General features: G+C 38.8%; 1 protein-coding gene across 5 annotated transcripts in view; it reads right to left on the bottom strand.

Annotated features, from left to right (window-relative positions):
- Positions 1–1,403: 1,403 nt before the first annotated feature.
- The window catches only part of LOC100221337 (sodium channel protein type 5 subunit alpha), a 217,043-nt gene continuing 203,834 nt past the window's right edge, over positions 1,404–14,612 (bottom strand). For all 5 annotated transcript variants that reach the window (XM_072925296.1, XM_072925295.1, XM_072925297.1 and 2 more), the window contains 5 exons: positions 10,385–10,438; positions 9,233–9,374; positions 8,685–8,785; positions 7,933–8,203; positions 1,404–6,261 (listed from right to left, as the gene is read on the bottom strand). In XM_072925296.1, the coding sequence (XP_072781397.1) occupies positions 5,027–6,261; positions 7,933–8,203; positions 8,685–8,785; positions 9,233–9,374; positions 10,385–10,438 (1,803 nt within the window). In that variant the 3' untranslated portion in view covers positions 1,404–5,026. The remainder of the gene's footprint in view (positions 6,262–7,932; positions 8,204–8,684; positions 8,786–9,232; positions 9,375–10,384; positions 10,439–14,612) is intronic.

Genomic DNA, 14,612 nt, shown 5'->3' with positions numbered 1-14,612 from the left:
CAAAGGGGTCTTGATATTTAATAAGACAAATTTCATCAAAAGTAAAAAGGAACATAAACTATTAAAAAAAAAAACTGTCAGAATGAATATAGAAATTGCAGGCCCTGACTCCAACCTCATGGACTGCACCTAGGCTTGATTTAATAGATCTGCTGCTTTGTAAAATCAACTTTATTTTACTGATTAATGTAGTTAAGCTGCAGAACAGTACCTACAAGAGATTTAAATTGGATATTAGGAAGAAATTATTCATTGTGAGGGTGGTGAGACACCAGAACAAGGTTTTCCAGAGAAGTTACTGCTGCCCTATCCTAGAAGAGTTCAAGACCAGGTTGCACTGGGCTTGGAGCAACCGGTCCAGTGGAAGGTGTCCCTGCCCATGGCAGGGGGGATTTGGAACTAGGTGATGTTTTAGGCTCATCCCAATCCAAATAATTCCATGTTTTAAAAAACAAGTATAAAAATCCACATTTTCTGAGGAGACAGTCCTCCAAGTTCCATGCTAGGGCTGGAGAACAAGAAATCCAATTGGCAAATTTTGGGTTTTTTAAAATTTCATCCTGAAAATTAAAAAATTTGAAACCCTGCAGAAACTTTCCCAAGACTTGCATGAAAATCAGGAAAATTCTGTAACCCAAATCAGCCCCTAGCACAGTGATGGGAATACATCTATAGAAGTTAGGCAATTATAGTAAAAATCTGGATGTGAAAATTTTCCTAGTGTGGATCATGACACTGAATTTCCTCTACATGGGAATTTTGACTACAAATTCTAACCAGGAATTTCCTTAACTAACTTGACAGTTTCCATAGAGAATTCTCATTTCAGCAAAGTGCTCCTTCCACACCAAAAATATCTTCCTGAATTTCAAACAGATTCATTCTATACACATTGACTCAGAAGTCAAATTATTGTATGACATATTTTAGCAAATACTTATTAAAAGAACCCTCTTCTCCACAAGTCAGACTGCCCCAGGTTAATATAAAACATAATTATAAACTGATTTTTATTAAACTATTTCAAAGGTCTGACTGAATTTTTTCATTGCAGTTCAAACTAGTTTTCCTCCTCCAGCTAATTCTACTGGGCAGGATGGGTTGAAATATCAGTGTTGGGTTCATCCTTCAAATGATTCTGTTTGAAGAGAGACTTTCAAATCTGTTTTGGATTCATCTGATGTAGCCAGAAATTCTCCACTGATTTCAAGAAGCTTTGGATCAAGCCTTTAATGCTCTGTAGGTTGTCTTCCAATGTAAGATGGACTGGAGGGGTTTTCATCAACAAGCCTCCAAACAAAAGTCACCATGCATTTCCCAAACAAATATGTAGAAAAGTGTCAGAGAAATAATAACAAAATGTTGACAACATAATAATATTTAAAAAAAAAAAGCAGAGGAAATATTTGTTATCCTTATTTATTTAATAAAGAAACATAATAAACTTGAATTTTTCCAGGTACAAACAGCTTAATATGTCCTATGATATTGGCTGATATTTTCCTTGCTCTTTTTGTAGCTTGAGTGATTCATGTGGTAGCCTTTATTGAACAAATCAACAGAAAAAAAAAAATGGTAGCACTCACCATGCTTATAGATAGTGTGGGCCAACTATTGAGTTTGTGTCTTAAACTAAATCACTGCACTGGGAGGTTGTATCATGGCTCGATTCAGATTGGCATCTCCAGTAACAAAGATCTACATGTGAGGTTATTTGACATTTTTGAGGGGAGTTCTGCATACCATACAAAGATACCATTCCCTCTTCATCCCTAAAGAAACACACCACAGAACAATAGAAAACCCAATAGAAAACCGACCTTCCAGTTACAAAGGTTTTTGAAAGCAATTTACAATTCAGTTTTAGAAAGTTGCACTGTAAACATCTAGAGTTAAGAGCCTCTTTCAGATTTTTTTTGCATTACCTTTTTTTTTTTTTTTTTTTTTTTAGAGATTTTGGGTAAAAGAACCATTTGTAATTGCATCAGTACTATAGGGTCTCACAGCAATGACACTAAAATGTTTGACTCAAGGGTGAAATGACCAAAGGAAGGGCTCTTCTCTAATAAAATCAGTGACCAGCTAATTGTCTCTTTACATTCCATTCATTACTGGGCCTGACTCTTAATAAAAACAGCTGTTGAATATTTTCCAATATAAGTTGCAAATAACTAAAATATTGTTAAAGCAGCATAACCAACAACTCACTTCTGAGTGCAGGCTGGCATTTTCCTTGGGCTTCAGACAGTTTACATCATATGAAATGAAATCACATGAGAAATACTCCTTTTCCTTAGAATTTTTCCCTCTTTTTTTTTTTTTTTTTTTTTTAAATCCTAAAGCTTTGAAAGGAAAATAATTTTGCTACTTGTCAGCCAATAAATGCTTGTTCAGCAAGTAATGAATGTACTATTTTCTAATTAAACAGTTTCATTATAGGCAGCAGCTTGTTGCTAATGATCGATAAATCCCATTGAGGAGAAAACATTTTAATCAGTAAGTCGTGTCCTCCGAGTGTCAGCCACTCTATAAACTCACAAGATACATATATATGTATAGATATACGTATGTGTGTGTGTATATATATATATGCATATAAATATAAAAAATCGCATACTCTTTCTGGGTGATATGTACAGTCAGAATAACATTACAGCATAAATACACAGGGAATATAAAGTTTCTCTAATTTGAGAAGCCTTGAGCAATTCTGAGCTTTTGGGGGAGGTGAGGGGTTGGGAGGGGGAAAGGAATAAAGAATGTTTTTACTTCAAGGAACAATGAGTAGTCCCCATAAGTTAGAATCTAATTACATACAAGATTTAAAGGCAACAAAATGCCCAGAGGAACAGCCCTATGTTATACACCATAGACATGGGGTTAAAAGGGCAAGAGAGCATGATTATAATAATACTTATATAGTATGGTTCATTCCCTTATAGCACTTTGCAATCAGAAAGTCTTACAACACCCCTGTGAGGTAGGTTAATATTATTATTCCCATTTTACAGATGGGTAAACTGAGGCACAGATAGGTTAAATTATTTGCCTAAAAATCATGTAGTAAGAATCAGGAATAGACCCCATGAATCCTGATGGCAAATCCTCTGAATTAACCGATAGACCACTCTCAAGTGAATGCCTGAGACACCTCTCAATGAATGGAGAGAATATATTAGCCCATATTTACACAGATACATTGTCATCCCTTTGACTTGTTGTCATACATATTCTGACTTGTTTAGAGGACAGATAACAATGGCCATAGATAAACTTGACTGTAACATGTTGCTTTAATTCTTGTTGCCAACCCCATGTGGTTTTTTGACTCCTTCACAACCTGGGATGTAACTAAATGTTAATGACAATACACCTTAAATACATTCTTGATATCTTTGCTTCTCCAAGGTGAAAAAGCACAATTACTCTTCCTTTAAAGTGCAATGGCTCATTACAGAAATCTCAAGATTTTCCATGAAGTCCAACCAAACCCAAGTACAATCAGTCTGAAGGTGAAAAAGAAAGAACTTGTCTGTAATGATGGACATGTCTCTATATTCCATAAATAATTTCTCACATTCTATCGAGGCTGAAAGATAAAAAATAATAACCTATGTGAGCATGTAAAAACCTCTAATACTTTTCTACAGCCACACATCCACCTTTCACCGCACTGTCATTTCTTTGGCCTGAAGCTGAAGGACACATCAACTGTAAATATTACTTTGCCTACAGGAATGAGGATATAGCTATTATCTAGTAGATTTTTTTAATCAGTTCCTGTATTTCTTGTCCTTCCCCAGAAATCTAACTGTACTATCTGAGAAAATGAAAGATGGACCTTGAGTAAAAAGGATTCAAACCCTCTAAATTTGTGTACAGATCCAGAGGTAATTCCCCTCCCACCTTCTTGATCACACTGTCACAGCCGTTCTGCACGGCCCAGTTGGCATTGATTTATTACTATTAGTAGTATTAGTGATTTTTTTTTTTTGAGTTCCAAATAAGGCTGCTTAGCTCAGTGTTCCTGGGGAAAATGTAACCTATCCCACTACCTTAACAGAAATTCTGCCAGCCTAGATGGTGCTTTGGATCACTACACACAAACGTGATGCGCTACTTCTATGGCGAGTTTGATTGCGAATTTCAAAGCAGATTCTTGAAACATACTAAAAAATTAGTGCTTTTATTAACAGTTTTACAAAGAGAATCCATTATTGTCTAGTTTCCTGAAGGATAGAACAAGCCATTTCTCTCATTATTTTGACATCGTTTGCTTCTATGTTTTTTTGTGTTTTTTTTTTTTTTTTCTTGGGTGTGTGTGTGTTTCTGCTGATGTGCAGTTGCAAGTCCCGAGAGGGAGGGCTTAGTATAATCAACAGTTAAATGTTGGTAATTTGATACTTTAATTTGCAACAGCTTTCCTCTTCAAGTGAGGGGGATCCCACAAGTTTCTATTACCTTGACTCAGAGTTCATCATGAAGAGTGTAAGGATCATTAATCTTCATGGAAAAAGAGACTTCTTTTTTTTTTTTTTAAGTAAAAAAATATCAAATATAATAAATTTATGAAAGACCATTCACAACATATACAGTAAGTGTTACATTTTGCTACAGCAGCTGTGATTTTTTTTTTTTCTTTTTAGAATGCAAGGTCATACATTGCCATAAGTAAACACACTAATATGAGTAAGACCTTAAATGAATGTATACAGCCAGGCTTTATCTGTGGATAGATATACACTGTGTTTACTGTTTTACAGTCTAGCCTATTCTTATTCACACCATTGATATAACAGCTATGACCCTGCCGAGAATCTTCCTGTGCATATATAAATATAAACATTGAGCCAAGTCAAAAAGAGCAGGGTCAAATGTTATATGACTTATTAGACTCCTGTAGTTAAGGGTAAAAACTCCACTGTTTCTTTTGCAACTAATTTTTAATAAGAAGGCTTCTTCAATCGTTGTGTAGTTACAGCATTACATTCTGTAAACAATGTTTTAAAGCATTCTAAACAAACATTTAAACAATTGATTCTTTATCCTTGTCAGGTGAGAGAAGACAATCTATAGCCTCATCGCTTTTGCTCACGTCCGTTATCTTCAGCTGGAGGTTTTCACTCGTGCCTCTGGTGACGCTGTCGTAGGATGGAGGGAAAGAGGTGGAGGACAGAGTTTCTGATTTGTCTATTGGCCTGCCGTAGTTTTCGTTCATCATGAACGCAATGAGACCCTCCTTCTCGGGCGCATCGTCCTCCAGGATGCTGCTCTCCAAAGTTCTGTGCCTGTACAAGTAGGACGCCTGCTTCATGGAGCGCCGGAACAAATGTCTCCTGTAGGCCCTCTGGATGACGATGGCGGAGACCTCTTCTTGTTTCCGCCTGAGCGTCGTTGTTATCGGCTCGTAGGAGATCTTAGAGGGATTGGCTGCCATGAACTTCTCTTCCATCTGTATTTTGAGGGCATCCATCTCTCCGGATTCTCCTAGCACCCTTTTTGTAAAAGCAAACAAAATATCCAAGCAATGGATCCTGTCTCCGCTGACCATGGGCAGGTCCATCGCTATGAGTTTGATTTTGTTTGGTTTCGCTATGCGCAAAGGTTCTGACAGCGCGTCTGCAAAGTCTGAAAGTGCAGAATACTCAATAAACTGAGTGGCTTCGGGGTCAAACTTCTCCCAGATTTCATAGAACATATCAAAATCATCCTCGCTTAGAGGCTCTGTACTTTCCTCAGTGGCTACACTGAAGTTCTCTAAAATAATGGCTATATACATGTTTACAACAATGAGAAATGATATAATGATATATGTGACAAAGAATAAAATCCCTACAGCAGGGCTCCCGCAGTCTCCCTTTGAACCATTTGCGTTGGGAAGGTTTGGGTCGCAATACGGTGGTCCAGTGTTTAAAATAGGGTTGAGAAGACCATCCCAGCCAGCTGATGTGGTGATTTGGAAGAGACAGAGCATGCTGTTAGCAAAGGTTTGGAAGTTGAACATGTCATCAATCCCATACTCCTTCTTCACATAGGCAAAGTTAGCCATGCCAAAAATGGCATAAATGAACATGACCAGAAAAAGCAAGAGGCCAATGTTGAACAGAGCAGGAAGGGACATCATTAAGGCAAACAGGAGAGTTCGAATTCCTTTGGCTCCCCGGATGAGTCTCAGGATCCGGCCAATCCGAGCCAAACGAATGACTCTGAAGAGTGTGGGAGAGAAGAAATATTTCTGGATGATGTCAGAAAGTACGGTGCCTTGAAAAGAAAAGAGACAGATAGCAAGTTAGTACATGGGAAATAATCCCAGGCTTTCCTTTTAAAGCAATCAGTCAGGATTATTGAGAAAATAAATGGAAAGCTGCCCAGAGTGGAAGGCTCACAATGAAGGGAAAGGCGTTGTTGCTTTTTCATGCCCATTTAATCCATAAGAACTTGTGATACTGTAAGCAAAGAATGGTAGTGGCAGTTTTATTAAGGGAAAGCTTTTCTGTTGGTAATGAGAAACCAAGATCAAGTCAAGACACAGATAACGGCAGCTTTTTGGCCATGACCCACCTGATAAATTTGTCTTGAGTGCAGATGTCACAATGTGTCTGATATGACAACATTTTTGTCTGTAAAATAATGAGTCAGAAATGCTGGTGTGCTTGGCCTGGTTTTTTTTTTGAGCTACCACTCGAACAGTGCAGGTTTCTACTGTGTATCCATTTGGTTGGTTTCTTGCTTATAATTTTTTCCAGTTTCCCTGATGGGCTGGGAGGGAACTAAGGCTGTGCTAGCAAGGAAACGAGCTTGCACCCCTGTGCTAAACTCTTCCTTCAGGAGTAGAGCGCTTGTTCCAGAAAGTGTAGCGCCAAGTCCCTGGCTGCACTGAGCCCTGCTGAGCTCCTGTTTCCCACAGGAAAATTGGCATGGCCCAAGGCCTCTGACACTGAAACAACCTGGCTGGTTATGGGACAGCACTGTGAGCAGCGTGGCAGCTCTGGTTAACTGTGTGCTCTGGGCACATCCAGAGCATCTAACCTCAAGGTTCTGGTGACAGCTGTGTGGCAGTGACGTTCCCTGGGTGACCCAAACCTGTGAAATCCAGGCTGTTCAATGCCCCCAAAGCACAGGGGGTCTCTGAGCACCAGAGATCTGCACTGGGGTCTTGCAGTTTCTCCAGTCCACTATGGGGGGTTCAGAGCAGCAGGAGCATCAGCTGGTATTTTTCAAACACATCACTTTTTCATTCACCTATTCCCTCCCTCAAAATGGAAACTTTTTTTCAGAAGTGTTGAATTTCTGAGCTCCTTTTGCTCACTGGATCAGTTGATCATCTTCCAGTTGCTGCTACTTCCAGTTTTAGTGAAAACTCTTTTGGCTGGATTTCAAATTCACTCGACCTGCACTTCTTTAATATCTAAATACATCTCCAGAACAGCAAATGGCACAAGCTAACAATAAAACTGTGTCTTTCTGTTTCATCCCTTGGCTATTTGAGGGTGTGGAGCTCTAGTAACAAGGCTGAGAAAAGTCAGATTCAATGCACTTCCCAAACATGCCCCGATGGACTATTTCAAACTTTTGTAATAAAAAGCAAATAGCAAAGTCATAGCAATCCACGTGTGCCACTTTCATGTGGCTTTTTTATTTCTCTGTCACTGGCTCTTATGAAGAACTGGTGTTAAGTGTATGTGGTGGCCTGTTCATGTTTTATCACCAGGACCTGTTAAGTGTGGTTGATAAACCTCCTACTTTTTCTGATCAAACCAGTTTTTGTTAGGCAGTTGTATGCTAGTTATAATTGCATTTTCAAATTGTGTTTAGAATTCAATTCTCTGAGTTGAAAGCATATATTATTGCACAAACCCTTCAACTTTACCAATTAATTTTACATCTGCCTTTCTAACCTTGGAGTCTGGGTGAAAATCCAGGGTCACCTACCTACGATGGACAGAATCACAACCACAAAGTCAAAAATGTTCCAGCCGTTGGTGAAGTAGTAGTGTCGCAGAGCCAGCATTTTGAAGATGCACTCCCCGGTGAAGATGGCAACAAAAAGCATGTTGATTTTGTGGAGGATGTTCACTTTTTCTTGACTTTGGTCATCTGTTTCCACCATCATGGTAACCATGTTAAGGCAGATGAGAATCATGATGGAGACATCGAAGGCTTGTTTTGAGACGACATCGAAAATAAAACCTTGGTATTTGTTCTGGGGGAAAGGAAAAGGTTTAGTTGGGAAATTCGAGCCGTGTAAAAATGATGTAATTGTCTCCTGATTGATCAGAATGTAGAGAAAAACAGACATATTGCATCTGATTAGAACTTCATAAACTTAAAATGATGATGAATATTTTTTGATGTAGTTTTCAAATACATTTACTCCTAATGCTTTTTGAAACTACTGTAAGCAAGACTCTGGACTGTGGCCATGAATTTATTCAGTGCAAGCAGGTGGCCACTGGCATATGTAAATGGCACATGTAAATTGCAACGTTGGTCAATGCTGCAGAAGAGGGAATTTTGTACCACTGGACTTGTAAATATCACCCAAAATCCAAACATATAATTATTAAGTGCCTTTCATCTGGGAGCAATAAATTTTCCTATGCTGGGGAGTTGGAATGGTGCTTATTCTAGTAAATAAACATTCAGCTATTACACAAAGTTCAACTGAATTATGCTGTTCTTACCAGTGGCCTTGGGATTGGTTTTTGAGGCTTCTTAGATCCCAGCTTTTTCATTGCATTATAATATTTTTTCTGTTCTTCTGTCATGAAGATGTCCTGGCCACCTAAGTATAGGGTGAGAACAACACTATTACTTTTGATGAAGAGAGCTTGCCTCTGCCCCCTTCAAGGATGAATCCTCTCCTATTTAATTTCCCTTTTAATGTAGTTTTCCTCAGGTTGGACTGCTCAGAGGTACAGTGGTGTTGCCGCACAGAGGGCACCAGGCCACTCTGTGTCAAATTTTGTGCCAGAGATCCCCTCTGCTTGGGCTGCTTTGCTGCGTTCTGTGGGGAATAGAGTCTCCCACCCTCTATTTTCAGGATGTTCATGCTCTAGGGACACTAGGGATTGCTACAGCTGTGCCTTTGTAGAAGTCCTGCAAGGTGGTTCCTGCAGATGCTCTGGCACTGCTAACCTCAAGGCTGCTGTAGCAAAGCCATTGCTGATAAATCTGTTCCTGGCCTCGGTCCCTGCAGCAGTCACAAGATGATGTCTAGCATATGCAGTACTTATCTTTTTCTTTTGTTGGTTAAAATTGTCAATGATGACACCAATGAAGAGGTTCAATGTGAAGAAAGACCCGAAGATGATGAAAATCACAAAGTAAAGGTACATGTATAAATTACATTCCCATTCAGGCTGCTCCTCGCACTGCAAAGGGAAAAGGGAGAGTGTCAAAATGACACCACCTCTGCACACATCAAAATATTGAAGCAGTCAAAACAAAGCTGTCCATTGGAAATAAAAGCCATGAAATATGAGAAAAATACTGTAACTAACTCCTGTGAGCAGTCAGCTCTCCTCTGAAGTTTACCACTGGCTTCTGCAATGCCACAGTTATTTCAGCAACACTTCACAACACTGTCACAGCAATCACACTGCTCCAGAAAGTGAAACTCCAGAATAAATCCTACCAAATGTTCTCAGTCTGAACCCAGAAGGGGGAAAAAATCAATTTTCTGATTATCCTAATGCCTGTATGAACTAATGGTACTTACAATAAAACAGAAGTATGATTGCAGTATAATTGAATCCTAATGAAATACACTGCGTTTTAAAGTGCAAATTTTTTTAGTGAGGGGTGGAATGGAATCAGATCTATTGCTGAAGATCTGAGAAAGAGGTGACTTGAGTCTGAAAACCTCACGTCACCTCTGCCATGTTTGGCAACAATGCCCAGATTGGCCCCATCAGCTCCTGCCCCATCAGCAGAAAAGACACTTATTCAAAGTGAAGGTGTAGGGATGGTTAAATGTTTGTCTCACAGGGCAATTCAATTTAACCCAGCACTTTTAAAGACATGTTATCAGCAGAAGTTGGAAAATAAGGCAGTGAGCAGGGAAAGGAGAAGAAATATAGAGAGCAATTTAGGTCTTTGATGGATTCAGACTAATTCTTGAGGTGCCTCTGTGTGCTGGGACCTCTGCAGCAGGAATAGATAAATCAGTTGTGTAGGAATAAGGGCCACATTTACTTTAATTTCAGGGTCATCCTGCTCCAGTACAGCTACCAACAATGAGAGTCTGCAACTGTCCCAGCCAGAGTAACACAGGGACTGGCACCCTGCTTGTATTTTATTTTGTTGTGTTTGTTGTTAAGCATCATCAGTGCTGCAAAAGGCAATGGAACAGGAAATTATTCATTTCCTTGCAGAGACTTACCTCTCTTGAATCCACTGCTGCATACATAATATCCATCCAGCCCTTAAATGTGGCCTGAAAAAAATCCCACATAAGACATAAACATATTAAACAAGTACACCCTGAAATGATATAATCTCTGTGATGAACTTTCAAAATGCAATGTTGAGCATGTACTTCACAATTAATACATTGCCTGCCTTGCAATCTAACATGTGTCCTTGAGTTTATGCTTATTTATAAATTTAAATTAATTCCAGTATGATTTTATCCTGGATTTTTTCATTTCTGTTCTTTGACTTCTGCACTTGCAGGGATGAAAGAGAGGTTTTTAGTAGAGATCTTAAGAAGGAAAGAAAACATAACAATTAAATCTTTGGGAGTTCTGACCTGAAAAATTTCAAGTAATGAAGAGATATGGCTACACATAACTAATTAAAGAATGTTGCCTTGCACAAGCCTTGCACAGGTGAGATGGATCCCACCCATTTCCTGCTGAAGCTTGGATTCTGCCCTCTTCTAAACCAGGGCAAATCACGACAATATTAAACCCCAGGGAGTTGCATAAATCACAGCTGACTTGAAAGAAGCAAAGGCAATCAACACCTGCTGTGAGCCTGGCCCTGGAAACTCAATCTGCTTTACTGTTCAGATTTCCTTTTTATTAAGCATTATGAAGTCAGTAGTTTTAATATTTTTTTTTATATATAATTGTTTAAAGAAGAAGTCAGAAGTCAGTCACAGAAGTCAGTGTCTCTTATTGGAATGTTCAATGCAGAAGGGCAGTGACAGCCCTCCTAGGAGAAACACAGGGAAGGGATTTTTTTACTATTCTGTAGCAAACCCGCGACTCTTTGATCTCAATATATGCCTCTTATTAGGCACAGCCTGATGCCAAGCATGCCTGGCATTAGGTCTGACTCTGGCCTAAGCCCCACTGACTGCATTTGGGTTCTCTAGAGTTGTTTCTTATTTGACTTCTTGTTGGAACTCAAAATGTCCCTCAGACATTTTTGGAAGTTCCAGGCCCAGGTCAGAAGCATTTGAGACCCTGGCAGGCAGCTGGAAACAGCTGTGATTTTGGGTTTGAACCATGGAGTGATTTACCAACCTTGCAGGAAGAACAAGAAGTCACAAAAGTTTAGATATTATAATAGAAGTAGTCACAAAGTAAAGGGAAGAATTTTTGAGTGCTGTACAGGGGGGTCAGAAGTTTAAGATGGAGGGATTTGGGCCTGCCCTGTCCTCCCTCTTTCTCCTTCCTTACCTCCATGTTCTTGGTGATGTTGGCACTCACAGATTGGTTTAGAGTAGAAAAGCACCATTTAATATAGGTAATAGGCATTGGGGAAAAACTGTACCCATGTAACACGTAATGTACCATATAAAAGATAGAAAAGCACCATTTAATATAGGTAATAGGCATTGGGGAAAAACTGTACCCATGTAACACGTAATGTACCATATAAAAGACAGCAGCAGCCCTGGGCGGGGAGAGAAGAAGCAGTTGGGAGTCAGAGAGGATGTCAGGGTGTGTGTGTGTCTCTGCCTGAGCTGTGAGCAAACCACAGCAGCTCAAGAAGAAAATCTTTTAGATAACTTACAATAAACTGCCTTGAGACCGGGCAACAGAGACTGCTGAGCCTTTCTTTGGAAGCATGGGGTGGAGGAGAGATTTTTCCACCACATGGAGCCACCCCTGACCTAGAGGTGAGCTCTGGCAACTTCTGACCTATTCAGACTTACCCTGACCTCAGTCAGAGTGAGCAGATAATGAAACGTTTTTAGATTTATTCATTTCATCAGATTTACACTGGCATGTGTGTAAGACCCACACCCAATATTTTTTTACATCCTACTGACACTTAAGTTGAATTTTGCCCTGTTGCGTAGGCATTCAATTCCAGATAATGCCAGTAGGATTTTGGCCAGAGGTTACCAAGAGAAACCCAGGCAGTTGGGCTGAGGTGGGTACATTCAGTGATTTTAGAAGTCTCTATTATTTTATTAAGTCCTGGAGGTAATGCTGCCTTCCCAATTCCTTCTGAATGCTACTGAGCCAAAGGAAAGTGTACAAGAGATCAATGATATTTCTGACAAAAGTATACATAAAATAGTGTTTGAAAGGTTGCACCTATTCCTATCTACTGCTTGAAAGAGATTAACCCACTCACCCAAATCAGAATCCTTTAGAAAATCTCTTCCATGGTGCTGTGTGTTAAAAAACACTTTAGGTAAAGTATCTACAGGAACAATCATAATTTTTATCAAAACAAATAATTATTTGAACCTGTAATGCTGATACTGCTTAAATATTCTAATATTTTCCTTTTTTTCCATTTTCTTTCTAATCTGATGAAAGACTTTCTGCTGCCATTAGAGCTTTCAGCTCAAAGTGCTCTTTAGGAAGGGTGGCTGGGATGAAACACGAAATCCTTTCCCTGTGGCACAAAATGATACGATCTTAGCCTGTACTTTGCTCCCACTTGGGAGGAAATCTTTTCTCTTGAGCAGCAATTTTACCCCTCAGTGTGTACCACAGACGTGAGCAACTCTCCTGCAAGGCACAGTGGTTTGTAGTGATAAAGGACAATGAAGTGATTTGACAAAAAAAAAAAAAAACTATTAAGAGAATGAAGTGCTGTGATTTTCTGTTTCCCGCAGTTGTCAAGAAGCAAGAGAATTAAAAATCTTTGGGACATCTGGAAAGCTTCCCTGGACACTTCACCTGCAGAGGGTAAATGATACTGAGAATGAAAGAAATATAACACTGAGAAAAGAAATTGTTTATCTGGAATTAGTAACCACTTACACTCTGGATAAGGAAGTGACAAAATCTGTGTTTGAGTGTTTGTGATATTATCCTGCCTGGAAGCTATCCAGAGAAACACCATTTTCTACTGAAACTGTCATGTGATGAGATTATCTACTGATAAACTCATCCTGGGATGGGATTACATTTCGTTATTTCACTGGTGGTCAGAGCTGCAATGCAGCAAATTAGTGGGGAGGAGGAAAGGTGGGATGGCACTGGCTGCCCTCAACCAAATGGTGCCTTGAAATAAATAAAATCTTTAAATCTGTAAGTTTTTGGGGGTTACTTCTTTTTTATTTTTCTTTTTCTTCTCCCTCTCATTTTTCTTTTTAGTTTTTCTTTTTCTTTTTCTTTTTGTTTCTTTTTTAAAAATTTTTTTCTCTTTTTCTTTTTCTTTTTCTTTTTCTTTTTCTTTTTCTTTTTCTTTTTCTTTTTCTTTTTCTTTTTCTTTTTCTTTTTCTTTTTCTCTTAATTTTTCTTTTTCTCTTAATTTTTCTTTTTCTCTTAATTTTTCTTTTACTTTTTCTTTTTTTTCTTTTTCTTTTTCTTCTTTTCTTTTTCTTTTTCTTTTCCTTTTTCTTCTTCTTTTTCTTTTTCTTTCTCTTTTTCTCTTTCTCTTTTTCTTTCTCTTTTTTCTCTTTCTCATTTTTTTTTCTAGGAAAGGAAATTGTTCAATAAAAACATCTGCTTTTCATGGTTGAAACACTGATTTTTCACACTGCTGAAATGTTTCTTTGGGCATTACTGTTGATGAGAGAAATATCTGAAAGCTAAACCAGAGATTTTTTTGCATGTTTTGCATCCACAGTGACAGTAAAATCGGGCATTGCAGTTCACAGAAGTGCAAGAGATGGTGTAATGCAGTAACTTTAGACTCATGACCATTTTGTGTCTGATTTATGGGCTCAGTCAGGACTTCAAACCTGGCACAAGGGATTGCTTTAACTCTGCAGCTCCTGCTTGCTGTGCTGCTCTAGAAGTGCTTCTGTTATCTCCCCACTCCTCATCTGGAGTCCCAAAGTGACAGAGTTAATAGGACAAATTCAAAGCTAAGTAGGATATAGTCAATCTAACTCCATTCTATCCAAGGAGAACTTTTCCAAACAAGACAGATGCTGCATGAAAGACCACTTATTTCATGGTTATTCTTCAACAGATTGCTGAAATTTCAAAATCCATTGCAAAAAAAATATGCAGAGGTGATCACAGGGTGGAAGTGTGGGGTTACACAAGGGAAATGCAAAACTGCTACTGGAAATTTAATATATTTCTTTGATCAGATCAAATACAGATTTATAGAACAGAGGTGCTGTGATACTTTAAGGAAATTTGGAATACAGAAAAAAACATTCCTGAAGCACTGCGTTGCAGCAAGACCTTTTCCCTGCTAGGTTAAGGTTTTAGGAGTGCTAAATCTCCAGGAAAGTGAATCAT

Source organism: Taeniopygia guttata, chromosome 2, assembly GCF_048771995.1.
Source record: "Taeniopygia guttata chromosome 2, bTaeGut7.mat, whole genome shotgun sequence".
Classification (NCBI taxonomy): domain Eukaryota; kingdom Metazoa; phylum Chordata; class Aves; order Passeriformes; family Estrildidae; genus Taeniopygia; species Taeniopygia guttata.
The sequence above is the reverse complement of the archived record's forward strand: the minus strand, read 5'-3'. Positions and strand labels throughout refer to the sequence as shown.